We start from the raw sequence: 23,243 nt of genomic DNA, 5'->3' as shown, positions 1-23,243 counted from the left end.
TCAAGGGTAAAGATGTTGATTCGTGTGAATTTTTCATGAAGTTCAACGGCAGCGGAATAATGAGCGAAATAAGTTTGTTTACAAAAATCTCATTAGCCCTTTTGAAGAATTAATATTGATTTGAGGTGTACAATATTTAATTCAAGGAGTTTTTATTCTCTAAAACTCTAAAAGAACTCTAAGCACCTTGATTTAATTTATATATTTCAAAATTATTTATGATATTTTCGCTTGTAATCGCATTTTAAAGTTGCATTACTAAACGCACTCATTTGCTTTTCGTTGGATACGAGCGCTACGCGTGGTCGGATTTGTAAACCAAATTGGACAACTTGCGGAGGGAGCTGTCATGCGAGTTGTGTTGTGTCAGAAAATCTGCGAAGCAGCGACGAGGGTAGTAACAGGAAAAAAGTGAAGGCTGCTGATGGAAAAATAGGTGGCAGATATTCGTTCCTATTTTTACCCATCACGGTTTGTTGTAGTTCCAGAAAAACACTGGCCCCTATTTGCGTGATCCCGCGAAGGATGGTTTAGCATTCTGGAAATAGATTGGCTTTCATCCTGATGGTGCGCGAAACCGCGTTCAAGAAATTTGTTGTTCTTCCGCAGCTTCCCGTGGAAGCTGCAAAAGTTGCGAGTTGGCAATCCGGACGGAAGCGGACTGAGTGAGTGTTTCATCCACCAATGAAGTCGTGTAGAGGCTGCTGAAATCCCAGTGCCGAGGCAGTTTTCTTCCGCATTTAAGTTCGCCAACTAGAGAGCTGGAGGATTTGTTTTTAGTTCGTACTGTTAGTTGAAGGCCATTGGGAGTGTTGCAAGAGAAAGTTATCTTGGACCCGTAGTAGTTGATTATTGGGTCGCAGCTAAAAAATGCGAACATTGAAACGGTTTCAAAGGGCATTCTGGATCAAGTATGTCGTACTGCTGGTGGTTTCGCTATGGAGCGCGATTGCGGCGGAACAGGTTCCCTCCGTTCCCACGCACAATATGTCCAGCAAAGAGCAAAATGAGCTCAAGTGAGTGTTGAAGTGATCGGTTCAGTCGAGATTGTTTTCTACATCGTAGTTACACTTTCAGGGAGGAAGCCAAAGAAATGTTCTACCACGCCTACAGGGCCTACATGGATAAAGCCTACCCCGCGGACGAGTTGATGCCACTGAGCTGCACCGGACGGTATCGAGGCGTTACGCCCTCGCGAGGAGACCTTGACGATGTTCTGGGGAAGTAAGTATTTCGATCGGGGTGTAGGTGCATGGAGTATTGAAGAGCGACAAGCAAATGTTTATCTCTGTTTTTATATGGAAACAGCTTGCATTATATTTGCTCAAGCTACACGGCGACGTGTGCGCGTTTGATAAGAGAAACCACCTTATGAGGCCAATTCAAATAGCTCAAGTGTTGGTAGTATTTAAACTTTTTTGAACTTGTCTACAATTTAAACCAACTGAAGTTGAAACACCAAAACACTTCTACTCGAATTAAGAGATAGACAATTCATCCGTAGACGCTTGATTTTTGTTGGCAGTCGTCGTTAGTTTGCAGCAGCTTTCTTATGAGTTATTGAAACGACACGTCATTAAATGATAATACCGCAATAATGTGGGTTAGAATCGTAACCTGTCTGGTTTGCATCGGCTAGATCAGATGTGGTGTATAATCACGACCACCTGAGAGTGGAGTTTATAGTCCATGATACCGGGTGTAAATTTTAAATGAAAAAATTACCAACAGCGTGTTGCTCGGCTTTGCTGTTTTTCGTCATGGAATTTATAGGCAGAAAAAAATATGACAGTAGTTTAGCACGTTCTGATTGTTACAGAAATAACAAATTCGAATATTTGTAAAAAAAAATATGAAAAACCGATCCAACCAGTACCCGTAATACAGTACTTGACTTTAACTCGAGTACCTAACCCGATCTGTACCCAGAGATAACAAAACTCGAATCCGTCCCGAACTCTATGGATACAGGTTAATATACCCGTACACGCCTTTCTCAATTTACCATTAATCTACCATAACTGCTCATTATTGCACATCAGTTCCATTTGGCGGAAAAAGCTATATACTGAAACTTCCTGGGCGGTAGTATGAAACCTGTGTGTATTCAGAGCAACGTCAAAAACGTTTATATTCGTTTTATGAGGACCAACACTGCTGTTATACGCATATTTGTCCCATCTTCTACGGGATTCCCTGGACAATTATGCGTACAACGGCAGACCATTAGCGTCTGAATTTTTCCAAAGCTTTCAAAGCTGCATATACAGCAGATGGCGATTCTAAAAGGGACAAAGTTCTGTCACTAAATCTGCTAAAGGTGACGAAACAATTTTTAATTAATGGCAGGACAACTGTTCTTCGCAAAAGAAAAGCTTGAATCTGTTGTCCAATTTGATACTTTCGGTCAATCCAAAATCTACTCAGTTAAACCACAGATTAAAAGGCCTAACACTATAAGGAAACTCCTTCAAAAAGTATTGATTCTCCGATACGACTACCTACAAGTTTTAAACAAACAGTGGGTTATCCCTCCGACTCGGGAATAATTTTGAAAGGTACTCTAACGCCCCTATAGCAGTACACAGCAATACTGTAAAAATTTATCAAATCAGTTGATCTATCTTTCCTATTTGGTACTATAGCTATTATTGGTTGTATACCATTCCCCAAGAAGCCAATCCCCAGAATTCCATCCCCCAGAATGCACCGTTCCCCAGAAAGACATTGTCTAGAATGTACCATTCTCTAGAAAGCCATTATCCAGAATGCTCCATTCCCCAGAAAGTCATAACCCAGAACGCCCCATTCCCCAGAAAAGTTAATGTTCTTAATCGTTTTTTGTGGTGAAGCCTAAGGTTTGCGCATTACCAAATTCAAGGAACTGATGCGGTATGAATCTGCTGACGACATGCCGCCGAATGTGGCTGCCTCTCGCAAGCAAGCCTGTTATCCACTCGTATAACTGGTTTACTCGATCATAGGGATTGGTTCCTTCTTTCAATCATGAGCAGTTTTTTGATTTTGTATGCCAAATAACACTTGCACGCAAATTTGTGATATTTTCGTCTGACCGATTTATTCAAACATAGGTGTTAATTCCTTCTTTTGAACTTTCCTTGAATCTATAATAAAATCGAAATGAATGCTCATTTTGACAAACGGTTTTTGAAGCATTTCTCGACAAACATGACAGCACAGTTCACAGCATTTAATGAAAGAGAAAACTTTTCTCTTTTGTTTACTACTAACATCTGTGGATGGAGAGTAACGGTTTGTCCAGAATTTCCGCTAAAAGTGAATTTTGACAGTTGGCTTTAACGCCGTAATCATATGTTTGTCGAGATTTATCTTTCTCTTGCATTGGAAATGTTTCGTACGCAAATGTACGATCTATACGAAATACATTCGAAAGTATTTTCATACCTTATGCCAAATGGTACTTATACCACAGACTAACAAATATAACACTCGACAACAATTCTTCGCCAATGTTAGCGGTTATTTTGTATATATTTTTAGTTGGAACAGTAATCGCATTTACGATTATAATCCATATATGGCGCCACTGATATATGCCCAAGTATACGGTATAGACCACTAGTAAAAAAATGTTCCTGGGTCTGAGGGTTAACTAATTTGTAAATAAGTGGTTAGAACCATATAGTGTTTGACGGATCGACATTTTTAAGGAATTAATCGTAGTGTTAAGTCTGTTTGTCTTTGCATATGCTACAAGACTGTTAGGTCAAATGGCCAACTAGCATATAATGTCTTATGTCAGACGATGTTGTGCCAAAAGACTTTATGCCGAACAGGATAGTCTTGCTCAAAAGTCGAGACATTTCTTCAAGTGTAAACTGGGCAGACGTAAAGAGTCATTTTCATGAAGATCCAATGAACTGCTCATGTTTGAAAGTAGGAATAAATTCCTATGTTAGAGTAAATCGGGTAAGCGAATGGCTTACTTGCGAGGAGCCACTGCTTTCTGCAGCTCAGCAACTTAACACCACATCACTTCAATTACTCCGATAATGCACAAAGTTTTAGTTTCACCATATAACCGTACTTACATTACACTGTTTCATTCTTTTGAATCCTAGGAAGGGGCGCTACCGCTTCCTATAATTGTTGCCCAATGTCATTTTATACACACCTGTATTAGATTCTGCAATTTGTTCTACATGTTTCCTGGACAATAGTTCTTTCTGAGGAAAACACTTCGGTATTTTATTTTGTGTGGAATGTGCACGAATCGAAAGAGAAGAATATCGTTTGATGGAAGTGGGAACGAGTACAGTCGTGATTCGTTGGTTGGGCCACAGCCTATGTCCAACTAACGAATATGATCCGTTAGTTGGGTCGACTGACAGACGTCCAAAACTATCCAAAGGAGACGTTAGTAGTGTAAATAGTAGTGATTTCTCAAAATATCACCTGGCGTCCCTGGCAGGGTTATAATATTCACAGATTTTTCTGTAATATCGCAGATTTTTTTTCATAATTTTTGAGCACAGATTCTTTTTCACAGATGACAGATTTTTGGCACTTTGTGAAAAATTTCACAGATTTCCACAGATTTTATGAAATATTGTGATTTTTCACAGACTTTTGGGAATTTATCATAAATATCAGGTGATTCAAGGCAAATGGCATACACTGCATTTTCGACGAAAGATAGACGGTCCGATCGTAAATCGTTTCATTGTCGGAAATGGAATAGTTTATTTATCAATTTAATAATAAATCCCGAAGTTGATTCAATTTTTTAGATTTACTTTTCATGAAGTCAACCGGAGCGCAAAGTTAGTCAATACCACTATACTTTCTACTTGAAACGTTAATATACGATGTTCCGCTCATTTGAATTCGAAAAACTTCTGCTCGTTTGAATATGTCAAACTTATCTTGTCCAGACTTTTACTAAAAAAAATTCGTTATATTGAATATATTGATTTCATACATATTTTTTTGCAATTTGTAGTAGAGCATAAAAATTATCTGTCACGCATAGATACCACCATGTGAAAATTAATTAAATTAAAATAGTATGCCGCATAGAAATTTGTTTCATAGCAGATATCACATCATTTTTATGTTTGCCTATTGTTTATTCTGCTGTAAATTTTATGTATTGGACATTTTCGGTTTTGAATGCATAAAAATCACAGCAGAATAAATGAAACTGAAATGAAAAAGGTAAACTCTGCATTTTACTAATTTGAAGTTCAACTAAACGGTTTGTGGTTACAAGCAGGCCATATTTTTCTGCGTGTACCAAAAGTGCGGACCAAAGACTTTTACTAGAGAGACTTTCGATACCTTGACAGATATATACCGAAAGCAAGACAAACATGTTCCGAGACGAAAACAATGGGAACACCAGCGACAATCCTAATCTAGTGTTCTGTATCTAGTTATCAGCACCACCAAAATTGCAATTCATACATATTACGATTATCCATTTTTTTATAATTTGGGGAATGAAATGAAACTTTGTTCATTCCAATGTATTTTCAATTCTCTGCGAAAAAATAATCAATTCATATGCAAAGAATCACAATGGACTTTCTGTTGGAAATTTTTCAATTTTGACGAATTATAATCCCTTTAATAATCGGAGGATTTGTATCATATCAGCACAGATTTATCGTCATCGTGTATGTATTATTTATGCCAAATATGAGCAGAATTGGTTCCAAAAAAGTTGTTCATATAGCGTTTAAAAATATTTTTGTGGAGTAGCTGGGGGCTACTTTGCACACTTCTTGAATTCGATTTAAAATAAAAATTAAACAGTTTTATTTACTTTTATTGAAATATCATTAATTTATACTGATATCAGAGGCTTTTTCAGCAATAAAACATCTTCCACTTATCGCAATTTTCTCAAATGAGGGATATATTTTAATATAACATTTACAACGTTACTTGTCAAAAAACTTGAGTGGGTTGAGACTGCATATTGTTTTTCCTAGAGAGAAAAAATGAAAATGATAAAAATGGCGATATCAGTTTATCTCTAATATGCCAGAATAGGTTTTTAATAGCATTTAATTTGTTTTGTATTATAAATTATAAAAATTGCCATACGGTGGGATTGAAAATTTCGCAAAATAAAAAAGTGAAATAAGGGGCTATTTATACCGTACATTTGAGTGCTAAATTGATGGCGTAATTAGTACACAAGGCCACGTTATTAAGCTATGCACTTTTTACGTCAAGAATTCTGCAATAAAGGTTTGGTTGTTGCGAAATAATGTGATCTTTATTTCGCAACAACCAACTTTGGAGGTTCAATGTCCTCAAAGAAATTATAATACAGTGCATCTCTTGAAAAAACAATTTTGGTAATTAATTCTCTTGGAAATAATTACGGGGAATAAACTAAAAACATTATTCAGAGACTTGGTATCTTCGGTAAAGTTGTTGATAATGATATTACATGATATTACATACTAGAAACAAAGGGAAAACGCCATTTTTCATCATTTTTTTCTTCTTTCAGAAAATCAGTATGTGGTCTTAGTCTTACACTTAAGATTTTCTGTTTTGTTGAGCAGTCTCATTTTACGAGCCTCCAGTCACTTTTATCGACCCTTGAAGTGTTTTGTTTGTTTTGGTAAACAGTGTTAAGAAAAAGGATAAAAGGCATATGCAACATGGTTAAAGGACATGGCTCTACAAAAGTCAAAAGTATAAAAAACTAATAAAAGCGCGTCTGTTAGTAAATATTGAAAAACTAAAGTGTGCAAAATAGCCCCACATATTCAACGTAGCCCCGCACGACGGTACTCACTATACTACAATCGAACCCCGAATCCCTCATAAAGAACCAGTCTACCCTCACGTCAAAAGCAGATCCTCTCTCAAACCCAACTGAGGTAATGGGAAGGGTTTCCACGTTCCAACTCAACACCACGCAACACATGTCACCTGTGGACCCTTCGTCTCGCTTGAATCAAGTACTGGGAAGGTTTTTCGTGGCACAACAACCTACCGTACAAGAAGCGCAGGCCCTTGGCCACACCCGCATGAGATGCTGTAAAGAATTTCCGCGGCCTAACTCAACCACAAGAAACAGCAACATTCAAGCATATGAAACCGCTACTACTGTTCAAATTAACTAGGAATTCTCCTGGAATGTAATATTTAGTATTATTGTATTTTTGCCTTTCTCATATAAAGAAAGGCTATGCAATCACTGTAAAAATCGACTGTTTAACGGAGGCCCGGAGGGCCGAGTGTCATACACCATTCGATTCAGTTCGTCGAGATCGGCAAATGTCTGTGTGTGTGTATGTATGTGTGTGTATGTGTGTGTGTATGTGTGTGTGTCATTTAAACTCACACAATTTTCTCAGAGATGGCTGAACCGATTTTCGCAAACTTAGCTTCATATGAAAGGTATAACGCCCGCATAAGCTGCTATTGAATTTTTAGTTGATCCGACTTCCGGTTCCGGAGTTACGGGTTGAAGAGTGCGGTCACACAGCAAATTCCCATATAAACTGGTACCACCATGATGTTCAAATGATGTAAAACATATATAAATTGATGTAACATTACTCTAGTTTGCGGGTCTGGATCACTAATGATCAATCAAAGCAGCTTTGACCACATTGGCCACCTATGACAGTTCATGATGCCCCCGGAGAACTCGCCAAGTTCCTAAGCTAATATCACACCCATTCCCCAACGAATTCTCTACCGATTTTTACAAACTTGATTTCAAATGAAAGATACAGTAATACCATTGACTGCTGCTGAATTTCATTCTGTTCTGACTCTTGCTTCCGGAGTTACAGGGGTGTTAGTAAGGATACACTGGAATTTCCCATATAAATCGGTACAATCGTAATACCTCAGAGGCTAAAAACTATTGAAATGGTCACCAAATTACTTCTAATCGCAGATCTAGATCACTGATTGCCAATCAAACATTCTTTGAATATATTGTCCACTATCGACGATTCCGGAAGTCCGGAATTCCGGGCATATTCCACAAATAAAGTCACATCGGTTCTTCGGTGATGACTGAACCGATTTTCTCAAACCAAGTCTCAAATGGAAGGCAAAATATAAAGTTGAGTATTGCGTCGCCGCCCCTGCCCCTCCCCCACCTTGCCCTTACACCTCACTTCTTCATCACTCCCCTCCCCTTGGACCACATTCACGTCAGCATTTCCTTCATCCACTCCGTATACCGAAATAAGATGAAGGATTTCTGACGCATCCTCCACTCCCACTCTACTAACCCCCCCATTCCCTCCACCAACATTTCAAAATATAATCACATGAAGATAACATTGAACTCATGCTGATTAAGCTAATTAAATATTATTCTTTTGCCTTTCTCATATTTCTCATTTGGTTATGCAATTGCTCCAAAAAACCGACTGTCTAACCGAGGTCCGGAGAGCCGAGTCTCATAGAACATTCGACTCAGTTCGCCGAGATCTGTGTGTATGTATGTGTGTATGTATGTATGTATGTATGTATGTATGTATGTATGTATGTATGTATGTATGTATGTATGTATGTATGTGTATGGACGGATTTGTTAACAAAATGTCCACATCGGTTTCTCGGAGATGGCTGAACCGATTTTTACAAACTAAGATTCAAATGAAGGGTATAATATTCCCATAGGTTGCTATTGAATTTCATTTTCAACCGACATCTTGTTCCGGATTACGAGTTGAAGAGTATGGTTACAAAACAAAATTTGTTGATTTGTTCACATCGGTTTCTCGGAATTTTCTGAACCGATTTTGACAAACTTGATTTTAAATGAAAGGTCCATCAGCTGCTGTTGAATTTTGTGTGGATCCGAGTTCTGGTTCCTGAATTACAGGGTGATACGTACGATCACGCATCAAATCCCGATTCTAACGAATTTTGCGATGAATGTAAAAAGGTGAATTTTTTTCCAAAATGTAAATACAACTGTTGAATTTGTAGATCTAGGTCCCCAACAGTCATTCAAAGTCTCTTTGGCCACACTGGCCACCATCGACGGATACGGAAGCATCCAAATTCAGAATAACGGTTATATTGGTTTCTCGAAAATGGCTAGACCGATTTGATCAACTTAGTCTCAAATGAAAGGTGTTGCGTCCCCGGAAACTGATATTAAATTCCATCTCCATCCGACTTCCGGCTCCGGAGTTACGGGTTCTGGAGTGCGATCACATACAAAACTCCGATTCAAACCGATACCGCGATGAATGCAAAAAGGTGCTCTTATATATACTTACCAAGTGTAATAAGAATATAAGACATTTCCATAATGTTATATTGTATGAACCAGCTATTAAATCATAGTTTGGAGAAATGAGAAAGGCACAATTGCACCTATAGGTGGATTAAAACAGGTTTTTCCTATTACTATTGTGATCTTTCCTAGTGATATACATGTACAGGATAAGTGGGAGACTTTATGGGATGTGTGAAAAATGTCTTTTTACAAATTCTTTATTTCAAACTTATTTATGTACAGTTCAAGTAAAATTCTAATAATTCCGTCGTTGAAGATAGTTTTTTGCTTATTTAGCTCTTCAAGCTATTTTCGAATATTTTGTGCAATGGACGAACACACTTTGGTGAGCTCATGTATCTAGCTTTTTACGTGCCATAATGGCGGTCTAAATTGTTCAGTTCGTAATACGTTTAATGACCCTTTTTGACAAGAATCGTTTACGTCAACCGACCAGTGAGATTAAAGGACGATTCAGACGATACATCAGCTTCCGTCAACGTCAACGGAACGTAACCGCTCTGTCAGGATAAGTTACATGCAGTTAAATGGAGGCATTCACACACAATGTCCATGGCACGGAACGTTTTGACGCACGGCACGTGTGAACGGACACAAGAGAAAAGTATTAAACTTATCCTGACGAAACGGCGACGTTCCGTTGACGTTGACGGAAGCTGATGTATCGTCTGAATCGTCCTTAAGTCATCCTACGTTAGCCCAATGCGTTGGATGTTTATTTAATGAACGCCCGATATCTTCAACTGGGCGTTGCTGTCATGCTGGCGTAAACGATCATTGTCAAAAAGGGCAATTAAACGTATTACGAACTGAACATTTTAGACCGCCATTATGGCACGTAAAAAGCTGGATAGCCTCCATCCGTTCCCGGTGTCGAGATTCCCGTCTGTCTTCACGTGTGCGCCCTTTTGTTTCTTTCTCATCGCACTGGTAAACAAACATACAACTCCAAAATATTGCAGCATCAGCCTTGCGGGTCTTTTTCTGCTCTCCTCTTTCGTTATTTCGTTCATCGATTCTGCTTTTGGGCCAGCTGGGGGTCATCTATATTGCTTATCGCCACTGTCTTTCTCTTCGTTATCGTGAGGGTCATAATTACATTCAATTCAAGCGAATTATCCAGAGCATCGATCATTCCGACCTCCTGCTTTAACTCGAACAGTAGTCCGTGGTAGAGTTGCGCTTTTGTACATTTTTGTTGCGTTTGATTACATTTTTGTACCGGTTCTCGATCTGCGATCCGCCTAGTTTCTCGGTCAGCCCTACGACCTTCATATACTCCTTATATGCCATAATATATTTAGTCTGCAATTCAGTCCATGCAATAGCTGTCTTGGTGGTCTGGTCTTCGGAATTCTGTGCATTAGCGAATGTATCGTTTGTCGCCGTGAATCCACATAATGATAACGGGAATCCGTGTACCAAAAAAGTGGTCCTTCACATTGTTATCCGTTTTGATCAATGGGCAAATTTCCATTTGGAAAAGTGGAAAATCGTTAAAAATGTTCCAACAATATACAACCGAAAACAAACTGTGTTTTTATTCAATCTAAAATTCAATCTAAACTAAAGAGATTCGACTTAACAGCAATATCGTCTCACCAATACTGTCATCAGAGCAACCCAAGCAAATTTCGAGTGTTCGTTTTATTCGGTCCCTCGGTGTTCTCGCGTACACTCAACCAAAATATCACTTACCTTTTATATGCAAAAACATGTAAATATTTTCCATAATACTTTTCACATGAATGTTATTATTTTCACACATAATCTTTTCTCTCTTCCGTCCTATAAAAACCAGTATTGACTACAGATATATGTTACATGATGTTCAGTTACTTTCTATCGGAATGCCAAATATTTTCTATTTGAAACCTATATACCTTTTATCTGATATTCAGATGATCGTTAACTAAATGTATAATAGCAATCATGTTACGTGAAGAGGGTTTATCTGATATTCATGTGATTGATAGTTGCCTATATAATAGCATTCAAATGCTTTGATAGGTAATGAACCTGGGTTGAATAAAGGTGCGGAGTATCCTTGTAAAGTCCAGCCGATTATTGAGCCGATATTCTAACTGACTCTAGTTAATATCCGGTTTCAGTGACAAAACAATCGTGTCACTGGAACCGGTCACTAACTAGAGCCATCCAGAACTTTGGCGTATTTTTCGGCTGGACTTACTGGGCTGTGTTGATCATTGATTTGAAATACATTCTACACCATCTTAAAATCTTCAACCTGGAGCAGAGATATCGTATATATATTTCTAACGTCTTCACATTTAATTAGAAAAATCACAAGTCGGGGAGCAATGTATTCTCCGCCGTGCTGTTCCTTGACGCCATGTTGAATGTGTTTGATTTTTTCACATCGTATGTTCCTGTAATAGTTATGTTTTTTACACATAACCCTAGGAGTATGTGATAGTCACATAAAATGTATGTGGGGTACGATTGAAAGTTATTCATTTTATATTTGAAATTCATCGGTGATTGTATAAGTTTTATTTGATGCATATGAATCTGATGTTCATAATCATTTTTAAAATTTAGGTGTTTTTTCACATGAAACGTATGTGATTTTTTGGCTCAGTGCAGGTCTGTGGCGTAGCCATAAATTTGTTTTGGGTGGAGGTTTTGATGAAAATCATTGTTTTTTTTTTTGAAAATGCTTAAATTTCATGTACTGCCATTATACCCATATCTGTCACATATTCTACGGGATTCCCTACACTCAAAAAAAAGTAAACGTTATGCCTATTGATTTTACACATAGATTTTTGCAATTAACGGAGGCATATAGACACTATTTGCTGGCACATAAACCTAATGTGTGTATTTACAAGAAATATTGATCTTACATTCACATTTCATAACTATTAGGCACATAAGACCCCATTCTATAACAATATGCACATATAACTTATGTGTATGCATACATAGTTTATACAGTTGACACATAGAAGGTATGTGTGCGCGTGATAACAATAGCATTTCTTCTTCATATGAATTTAAAGCGGTTTGAAGCAAATAGAATTAACGTTTGGATTTTTTTCAGTGTATATACATGAGACAATTATGCACTGAAAAAAATCCAAACGTTAATTCTATTTGCTTCAAACCGCTTAAAATTCATATGAAGAAGAAATGCTATTGTTATCACGCGCACACATACCTTCTATGTGTCAACTGTATAAACTATGTATGCACACACATAAGTTATATGTGCATATTGTTATAGAGTGGGGTTTTATGTGTCTAATAGTTATGAAATGTGAATGTAAGATTAATATTTCTTGTAAATACACACATTAGGTTTATGTGTCAGCAAATAGTGTCTATATGCCTCCGTTAATTGCAAAAATCTATGTGTAAAATCAATAGGCATAACGTTTACTTTTTTTTGAGTGTGCGTATAACAACAGCGTAAGTTTATGTAAAGTTCTAAAACCAAATTAGCCTAACAATAATTTTATAATTTCTTTTATAATACGTCAATTAAGGGGAGGCGTCTGCTGTAGTGGGTAAAAAATCGACTTCTTTTTTATTCGCTTGTTAGTATTGAACCTCTAGAATCCCGCAATTTGGTGACCACGCTGAACTTTTTTTGCTTTAAACATCCATGAACTCGTCTCGCGTATTTGCTGTAACACACGCTGATTTCAATCTATCGGTATCGGTTAAATTGACTAATCGATGAATTGGGTCATTAAATGAGAAAAAAACGAGTCCTCGTATACAAAAAATGGTTGTACCATTCAATTCAACACTCAAATATACACCATCAATAGCCACTAACTTAAGATATTAGATCCTAAATATTATAGTAGTTGTTAATCACATTTTTAGCAAATATTGAATTGTATACAATTTTTTGGGGAGAAAGTTTATGTTTATAAACTTTTTAAATTGCTCTTCCCATTCAAAACATTGTCCCTGATCCCTATTTTGGAGCATCTCTTCAAAAAAGACCTCATGATAATTTTGCAGAGTCCCCATGATGTTTAAAACTATAGGTTCTCAATGTCGTGATCAGACAATATGCCACCAAAATTTTCATTGTGCAATATTTAATTAAATTAGCAAGCATCAATTAGTTTGTTCGTGTTTTTCAATTTTGGTTTGGAGGGAGGTTAACCCCCAAAACCCCCCTGGCTACGCCACTGAGCCAGATTAAAGTCGTATTGTGACTGATCTCCGAAGAAATTTTCATTTTTACGACAGTATTCTCACGCTTAGATCCGTTCGCACCCTCTCAAGCCAAATTCGCACCTTTCCGATCCGATTCAGGGACGATTCCGTAACTTGCACGGACACCAGTATTCCGTTATGCATTTTATATGCGAGCATTCACATATATCTGACACGATGCAGTGCCGGAATAGTGTGAGTGCTCGCATGTGATGTGTATGGAATAATTTTAGAATCCGTGCATGGCACTAACCCGTCACTGAAACGGATCGGATAGGTGTAAATAGTATGTTTGAAAGGGCAAGAAACGCTTTAGGCATAAAGTCATTTGACATAACAACCACAGGAACCGGCGATCTCCTTCCTATGGTCAAGTACAATGACACCAAGGGGAACGACACTCCATGGTTTGCTGATGAAATGAACTGATTATTTCTTATTTTCAATGAATTCGTTAAGATTTACATTGGCAAGATTTGAATGTCCAAGTTTCTCGAATATAGTGGATGATTTCTTCTTTCAGACTTACATTTAATCTGTATTACAAACAAAATTTATGTACATTGTGACAAAAAGTTTAGTGAGCGTTTAGAGTATTGTTTCTTCTTTTGCCTTTAGATTGCCTCGTAAACCTATGATACATTTGCTTACTCGTGTAACTCAAGCATACGACAATGAAAATGTGGCTTTGCAAACCACAGGTACCGATAGCCTGCCAAACCAGATAGGTGCTTTAAAATGCTTTCAACCTTTCCCCTTTCAATTTAAATTTAATGCTTCTACTCAGAAAACTGTTCGAAGTCTACCTTGACGCAAGTTTCGTCGACCATCAACACTCAACCGAAATACATAGCACCAATTTTCATCGTAATACTGAAACCCTTTTTATTCAACGTTTTTGGACACACTGTGCACTGTGCCCATCATGCGCAGCAGCAGAAGAATGAATCGTGGATCACCGTCCAACGCTAGACCCTCATTGGACGATTTTTAAACATTATTTTCTAAGAGGACAAATATATAATCGTTGTATTTCTCTTCATAATTTTGTGAATAATCCGACCTGATGGCGTAAACTGGGCAACAGATTTGAACTAAATGCACAAAAAAACAAGAAAACACGATTGTCTCTTTGGGTAAAAAAATTACCAAAATTCGTGAACATAACATAGACACATAACTCTATGTTTTGTTAATTAATAGTTTAATCGATTAGGTTGAATAGTTAGTATTAATATTTTTGAGTTTGTTGTGCCCGTGTGCTCCTGAATACTCTTTGGTATCTGTATTTGCCTGTCAATAAGATAATCACAATTCCTCCAGATTTGTTGCAATAATGTAAAATTTGGAGAGACCTAGTCCAGCAGAAGTCTTCGATCTATTGCGATTTTCCTAACACCGGTTTATCATTTTTCAACAGCTTCTCCATGACACTGGTCGACACGCTAGACACGCTAGTCATTTTGGGAGATTTGGAGGAGTTTGAACGAGCCGTGAAGCTGGTGATAAAGGATGTCAAGTTCGATAACGATATTATTGTATCCGTATTTGAAACCAACATTAGAATGATTGGGTATGTAGCCAAATTGCATGTCTGTGTTATCCACGATAAAATAACAACTTTTCTTCCTTATAGAGGTTTACTGTCAGCTCACATTCTAGCTGAGTACATCCAAAAGCAGGCAGATGTAATGATGTGGTACCGTGGCGAGATGCTCGAGATGGCCAAAGATTTAGGTTATCGATTACTACCAGCTTTTAATACATCAACGGGGATACCACACGCGCGAGTAATTTATTGATACTAGGTGCAATAACTACTTCATATATTTTGTACGCTTGCTCTTTCAAGGTAAACCTCAAACATGGTATAAAAGTAGAAGCCTTGCGTCATTCGAGGGAAACTTGCACGGCATGTGCAGGGACGATACTGCTGGAGTTTGCTGCCCTATCCAGATTGAGCGGAGAACCAATTTTTGAGATTAAAGCGCACACTGCCATGGATGCCTTATGGAAAATGCGACATCGAAGCTCGGATCTAATGGGGACGGTATTAAACGTACATTCCGGGGATTGGATCCGACGAGAATCTGGGGTTGGCGCAGGAATTGATTCCTACTATGAGTATTGCCTTAAATCCTACATTCTGCTCGGTGATGAACGTTATCTGGCGCGGTTCAATCGTCACTATAATGCCATCATGAAATACATCAGCCAAGGACCGATGCTGTTAGATGTGCAAATGCATCGACCACATACTAAGACGAGGAATTTTATGGATGCTTTGCTGGCTTTCTGGCCCGGGCTGCAAGTGCTGTCTGGTGATTTGAAACCAGCCGTACAGACGCACGAAATGCTGTATCAAGTAATGCAGATGCATACCTTCATTCCTGAAGCCTTCACTTACGATTTTCAGGTGAGAAATATTTAGCTAGATATGATTTACAATTCTAATTAGCTATTTTCGGTAAGGTTCACTGGGGTCAGCACCACTTGAGGCCGGAATTCATCGAATCAACATATTTCCTGTACCGCGCGACGGGTGACCATTACTATTTGCAGGTATATTTGTTGAGTTGATAAATTTGAAAAGCATTTGCATATAGGATTTATCTTAAATTTTCAGGTCGGCAAAAAGGCGCTAAAAGCGCTACAGAAGCATGCGAGAGTTCCTTGCGGATATGCCGCAGTAAACGATGTACGTACGGGTAAACACGAAGATCGAATGGACTCCTATGTGCTATCGGAGACGTTTAAATATTTGTACTTGCTGTTCTCTGACCCCTCGGATTTGCTGTTAAACATTGAGAACTTTATCTTTACTACTGAAGCACATCTGCTGCCACTCACGCTGGGCCAATTGGGAAATCATACCTTCAGTAATTGTGAAGAAAATTTCACGGAAAGAAAACTTTACATTTTAATTAATTACAGATATCAAAGACCACGAAGAAGGCCACATGCTAGATTTTATGCGGTCTTGCCCTAGTCCAAACAAGTTATTTCCTGAAACGGTTAGACGTCCCCTTAGAGACCTGGTTACAGGAGTATGCCCGCGTATATCGAGTGCCAAAAGACTTAGAGCGGCTGACTTTCAGGCAAGCAATGCAGATCATCTACGCACAGTTTATGACATGGGTATTACGATGGTTTCTCTAGGCGAGGGCAAAGTACAGCTATTACATACATTCTACAACGTAAGGTTTTCGCATTAGTATTGACTATCGTAAACTAATCGTGCCAAATTTTATTATTAGGCAAAATCACCCGAAGAAGCCGAACGTGGACTCATTTTCATGCAGGAAATGGTCGAACTGTCCAAATCAAACACAATTCCAAAAACTCAACTACAAGCTGTATCATTCCGAAGGCCCAGCGAAGAGCCGCAGATTCTGAAGGCAGGACCAAGCCATTTTGGACCTGAACTAACCGGCGATATGATGATTTCCCAGAGAGGGGTGTTTGTTAGTCCATCCAAAGTGTGTACAAGTAAGTCTAAAATATCTAAATTATCGTAAATGTTTGACCTAGTGGAATAAAATACAATTTTAAAAGAAATCGAAGATTGACGCCTCTATCATATTAAAAGTAAAAGTAGAAATTGTCATACTACAATTATGACTTTTAATGACGAACAAAAAATCCAGTGCGCGTTGAGGGACAATGATAATTTTTATACATCTTGTTTGCTTAATATTGACAGAACATACTCTTCATCAAATTCATGTCTTTACTGTAACAATTTTGCATACTTTATGATGTGTTCTACCCAACAAAACTGGCATCGTTGTAATCGAATCTCTTTTCGGTCACTAGTTAATCATGCTGTGCCAGCTAGATATCCATTTTTCATGCTAAGTATCGACATAGCTGCTGCTTAGCAAATATTTAGCATGAATTCGTCATACAGGAATAGGTGTTATATAAAGGTGTTTCTTGAGCATTGAAAGTTATCAGCAAACGCATTTCACAGCACAGCTTATCGTTATCTTCCCTGTTTACTTGTACAGGAATATGTACGCATTCGATCCGCAGCCATATCCTACAAAAGTTAGTCAACGAATTCGTCACATCCGAATAGCTTGAGCTAACCCAAATTCGGTTTTTCGGCTCCCTAGCTCAATCTTATTCACCACCGATTTCTATGACAAGTCATCTTGAACATTTGCACTAGTCTCAAGAGGATCCAGTATCGCTTTCAAGATTTATACCATGAAGCATACAATGTAATTTCTTGTAGGTACGGAATATCGTCCCACGGTACCAATACCGGCATTTGAATGAGGTTGACAGCTATGAGGTTTTGCAGAACGTGCCTTCGTCACGATTATTAATGTGCCCAGATATCTATTTAAAAACTCCGCACCTCGAAGAATGATGTACGACTTTTGTCCAAATTGGATTGAGACGAAACTGACGTAACTGCTTGTTCTCAGTTTTGTCTCTTAATAAATACAGTTCCATGTATTCACAAAAATCACCCATGATAACCATAACGTATCTGTTCCTACCAGGTATGGTGCTACTAATAGATCCATGCTTACCTGTGTGGATGACTTTCAGCGTTTTGTACTTTGGTGTACACATTGGCTAACATATCAGCATATTCAGCAGTTTTGTATCGGTGGCCAACTCTTCTATGTGCTAATCACATCCCGTAACATCGATTTCAATTTCTCGTTTATGTCAAGTCGGGCATTTTGGAGGTGATGAATTAAAAAAGTGAATCTCTCTCAATATCTTCAAGTTCTGTGTCGCACAACCTGTTCATAGTGACATCTGTCTTGTTATTCTGAATTGTCTTGTTGCCCACAAAGATTAGTAGGCATCTTTACTGGTATGTGCAATAATGAATTTTCTGGTGAAGTTTTTTTGTGTTAATTATTTTTAAGAGTGGAACTTTTTTCAGGATCATATATGTTGGTGTGGAACCTATTTTCACCCTGTTTCTATTATCGCCCTACCCATTTGAAGACGTTAATTAGAGAAGCTTCTGCCATCTTTGATCAACGCATTGGCTCAAGTGGTAGTGCGATTATTTGAATTTTCGTTGCGCTCAAACAGAAGTATTTCATCATTCTCAGAACATTTTTGTTATATTCGTTCTTGGCAACAAAGCGTGCATTTTATCGATTGTAGGCTGCGTAATTAATAGAATAGTGCGGCATCCATCCTAATGGGGCAATAATTAGGTCTTTACCAAATAAACACATGTTTACGTGACGAGCAGAGTCTGATCACAAATTGAGAACTAAACTTGATGTTGTGATGTAGTAGCTAATGATTGCTCAGGTTGTTATCATTTTGGTCGTTTTAACGGTTAAAGTATCAAAATCGAAAGCAGAAAAAAATGTCTTATGATATCAAACAGAAAACTATTTATGCTATCAGTGAAAGCAAATTGAAAATTCGTTGAGATGTTGAAATATTTCATGGATAACAAAATAAGTAATCAATTTGATGTTTGCCGAAGAAATAGAAACAAACATTTTTTTTAGAAAACGTAAAGCATGTAAGCACATCAAAATCAGATCAAAATATGATGTCATATCTGAAAAAGTTTTTTTTTCATTTAGAAAGTTCAGTTCCATCGATGCATACAATAAAAGCATTTATATTTTATCATCTAATACTTTGTTCAATTATACTTCGGTTGCGAACTAGTCGAAGTGAAGAGTTTATTACATTAAATTAAATAATACCTCTAAATATGTATTTTTTAGGTCTCAAAAACAGCCGTGAGTTGAACGGTAAGATTGCAATCGTTGAGCGAGGTGATTGCACGTTCGTGGACAAAGCACGCAGGGTACAAGCGGGAGGTACGATCAGAGATCTGAGGCCCTATTCTCACAGTCACGTCACCTAGTGACTAGAAGGAAATTTTATTCTAGTCACTAGGTGACGTGACTAAGGTTTTTTCGTTAAGGTTTTTTCCATTGATTCATCAATATTCTATTAAACAGGTGCGATGGCTGCCATCGTTTACGACAATACACCAAACACCTCAATCGACAATCAGCAAATGTTTGCGATGTCTGGTGATGGGACAGATGATGTAAAAATTCCAGTGGTGTTTTTGTTCACCAAGGAAGCGGAAGTGTTAATTGCTGCCATAAAAGGTGATCCAGACCTTGAGGTATGGCATCATAATTATAGAATTTTCCGCCGATTAATCAGATTTTTTTTTACAGATTACACTAAGGCCACTGATGGACTCGACGGATGATCATGTGCCTCCGGCCGAATCCAAGCAATTCCTGGGACAAAGATCAACCAAGACTGAATCAACGGAGACCTCTAACAGCGGATCGAAAACGGCGCCATAATAGTAAAGTTTCCAACCTTTCACTAGAGTGGGCTAGTTTATAATCGAGATTTCGGTAATTTTTGTCCGAAACCGAATACAAATGCGACGTGTGAAATCTAGAGTTTGTGTGAGATGCATAGTTTGGGCGTTTTAAATACAAGTTACAATTCTCTTCAAAGTGATATATTTGTTGACAGAGTAAAAGTGCGATGTGATGCAAGTTGTTTGGAGATGATAATGCTTAGTTAAGAGTAGTGTACAATATTTTTTATCATAAGTAAGCATAGAAAATGGGTAAACGATTTGTTACAACTAATAGCTAAGCCATTACGAAGGGATTGTGCTGAGCAACATATCAATTGGTTGGCTGATTTACCGTTTCACACAAGAGGTAGAAACGTGAGAACTGCCGGACAAGATAAGGTGATCGATGTATAAAAGATTAGTTGTAAATAGTCTACCTTAATTCGAGAAAACGAAGATAGAATAAGACTAGAATGGCTGGAGTACTACAATGTAATTCCAAACGATTCTTGCAATTATTTATTCAACTAAGTGAAACGATTCCATGGTCAGCAGATGGCTATACAAGTGTACATAAACAAAGGCATTGATTAGGTTGCTATTTTTCAAAATGTTTCCTTCGGCATCGATAGCAATCACTAGTTAGTCACAATCAAGATGCAATATGATAATGAATTTAAGTGAAAAAATTAGCGAAAATAGTTGTGAATAAAAAATAATTGCCTATTAGCAGTAAGCGATTTCTTATAACACTGTTCTAGTTTTGTAAATAAAATGGAAATGTTTTACCAAAATAATGTCTTTTGCTATCAACTTAGTCGATGCTAACAAAAAAAAACAATTTTGCGCCACGACTGCTTATTGTCATTTTGCTTCCGTTCGTCTGTGCACCATTAGGATCTACCGTTGAGCTGTTTAATTTTCGATGCCCGTTTTTTAGGTACTCACTGCCTATAATCGCAAGTCAACCCCATGTCGAAGAGGAATCCCATAGAACATGGGACGTACATGCGATTATAGGTAGTTCAGCTGTCAGATTTGTCGCGGTCGCTCAGACTGAGATTACCCAGAAGTCAGAGTTTATCCTGCAATCGATATCACGTTTTATTTGTTTCGTGATTCATATTAAGTCCCTATAATAGAGATGGGCGGGTATGGTTTTTTTTTCGAATCCGTGCCCGATCCGAACCCGAATTTTCTTTTTGTAAGTTTTCTCAAACCTGACCCATACGGCTATACCCAAATTTAAAAAGAAATACCAAACTCGAGCCTGACCCAAACCCAGATTTGAGAAAAAGAACAATCTGCAGCTGAACCCGACCCGTATCTGTCAACACAAAAATTAAAACCCAATCCCAATGTTCAGTAAATAATAAATTCAACCTTAAAAAGCTGAAACTGCAAATAATCAGTTAGAACATTTAGTAAGATGTGTAAGAAAATTTGTTCCAGAACTACTGTAAATTGTTCGTACAGCAACCTATGCACTAAAGTCTCTAGACTGATCGAGGCTAGCTTCTCTCAAAATCGAAAAATTTTCAGATGAACTCCTTAAAAATCAGAGATGGTGTTAATATGATGGACAAAAAAGATGTTCTTTATTGTCTCTTCAACGCACACTTTCCAGGTTGTATCGGTTCGAGCTGAACTATGTTCACAGATCTCATTCTGGTGATGCGGACTCGTGGGCGTTAGCACCAGTCCCGTAAAACTGTGTGTTACCTGAAGCTGCCACCGCTAATTACGTATTCAATGTTTATGCTGGTAGCGCTAGTTACGTATTCAATGCATAAGATTTGTTTACATCATCTGTACCCCTCCCCAAGGTTGAGGGGGTTGACAGTATTACAAACATCATCAAGCATGTTGCGTGTATCAGTGCTACAGAACCTCTGACAGACAATTGCTTCAAGATGGTTATTGCATTACGCATTACGATAGGCGTGCATCGAGGAGACTTAATTTAATTTAATAAAATCTGGGCGGTAAACTTCAGACTGTCAGTACCACTTCCTCGTTGAGCTTCCAACTGGATCGCGAACTACTCGGTCTAGTGCCCGACGATAGATCTAGCCCACTGCAACGAAAAGTTCCCCGGCGAGAGAAGTTCGAGCCAACCAGTCAGGTGCTGCGGTCAGTTCGGCGATTCCGGTAGAGTAGGGCATCCGGATTGATGGAGCCCCGGCGTGACTGGTGGTGTATCGTCGCGGTCTACGCGGTCTCGTTCCTGGCGGTGAATCTAACTGTAAGCTGACGGAGAGGTCCCAGACGAAAGAAGTTCTCTCGATACCGATTCTTATTTGGTTTCAGTACCACAACTTCTTGAGCCCTTTGACTCTGTAATCGGTGCCATTTAGCACCGCAACTCCTTTGAGCCATTTAGTTCTCTTCTTGGGCCATTTATCACTACTTCCTTGATGGTCCATTCAGTCCTCGATTTGTTCGAGAACAACTCGGTCTAGTCCCCGACGATGGACCTGACCTACTCCGACAGAGAATTCCCCGGCGAGAGAAGTTCTCCCAAGATCGAGCTAAAGCTAGTTCGGCGATTCTGGTGAAGCAGGGTATCCGATGCACTGGTGCACCGATGACTCGCGACTAGTGGTGTCTCGTCGCTGTCTACTCAGTCTAGTCCCCAGCAATGAATCTAGCTTACGCTAACGGAGAGTTCCCTGACCAAAAAAGTTTTCCCAATATCGATTCTTCTTTGGTTTTCGCTATTTTTCTATCAGAACAACCGGTGGGGTGCAGTGGTCGGTCTGGCGAATCCGCATGGAGCGTGACGTCCGGTTCGCTGGTGTTTCGACGACTCATACTCGCTGATCTATTGCAGTCTATTCGGCAAGTCCTCGGCGTGGATCTAGCTTATACCTGCGGAGAGTTCCCTGGCGGTGATTGCTCTCCCGAAACCGTTGTTCGATGTCCATTCCGCTGTAAGACGGTTATAATCTACATCAGCGGTTCTCAACCTTTTTCGTACCACGGATCCCTTAGATATCACACTGGGTTGCTGCGGGCCCCCACAGATAAACATCAATTTTGTATGCTATCAATATGTTATTTTCAATTTGTTAGGAAACAAGATTTGAAATTTCAATATGCACTTGGAAAATATATTTTTCTACGCGGACTCCCAGCAATGACTTCACGGCCCCCTTGGGGCCCGCGGACCCCAGGTTGAGAATCACTTATCTACATCATATCTCTGTTTACTGCGTTCCACGTCTCTACGTCGCTTGTCATTCTGTAGGCTACATTATCCGGGTTGATGTCCGGTCCTCCCGTTTTAAGTAACTCCCTGCACGTCACTTCAAACCTCGGACATTCAAAGACTCTCCTCGGACATTCAAAGACTTCAAACGTCGGACATTCAAAGACGCTCCAGGCACAGTGTTGACGTTGCGTACCCACACCGATGAAGATACTCTTTAA

At 38.7% G+C, this 23,243-nt stretch overlaps 1 protein-coding gene across 1 annotated transcript; it reads left to right on the top strand.

Annotated features, from left to right (window-relative positions):
- The first annotated feature begins 351 nt into the window (after nt 1-351).
- LOC131682564 (ER degradation-enhancing alpha-mannosidase-like protein 3) lies at nt 352-20,584 on the top strand. Its single transcript, XM_058964135.1, has 12 exons — nt 352-1,016; nt 1,078-1,224; nt 14,901-15,053; nt 15,117-15,270; nt 15,333-15,896; nt 15,953-16,042; nt 16,107-16,359; nt 16,415-16,677; nt 16,738-16,969; nt 19,204-19,299; nt 19,444-19,616; nt 19,672-20,584. The coding sequence occupies exons 1-12, from the start codon at nt 871-873 to the stop codon at nt 19,804-19,806; spliced, it is 2,406 nt and encodes an 801-aa protein (XP_058820118.1). The 5' UTR covers nt 352-870; the 3' UTR covers nt 19,807-20,584.
- The last annotated feature ends 2,659 nt before the right edge of the window (nt 20,585-23,243 follow it).

This window comes from Topomyia yanbarensis, chromosome 2, assembly GCF_030247195.1.
Source record: "Topomyia yanbarensis strain Yona2022 chromosome 2, ASM3024719v1, whole genome shotgun sequence".
Lineage (NCBI taxonomy): Eukaryota > Metazoa > Arthropoda > Insecta > Diptera > Culicidae > Topomyia > Topomyia yanbarensis.
The sequence above is the reverse complement of the archived record's forward strand: the minus strand, read 5'-3'. Positions and strand labels throughout refer to the sequence as shown.

Bases quoted from the DNA above. Each gene is read 5' to 3' on its own strand.
- LOC131682564 (XM_058964135.1), top strand. From the start codon at position 871: ATGCGAACATTGAAACGGTTTCAAAGGGCATTCTGGATCAAGTATGTC. The intron at 1,017-1,077 runs GTGAGTGTTGAA...TTACACTTTCAG, and splicing joins AAAGAGCAAAATGAGCTCAA to GGAGGAAGCCAAAGAAATGT. The intron at 16,678-16,737 runs GTAAGGTTTTCG...TTTTATTATTAG, and splicing joins TATTACATACATTCTACAAC to GCAAAATCACCCGAAGAAGC.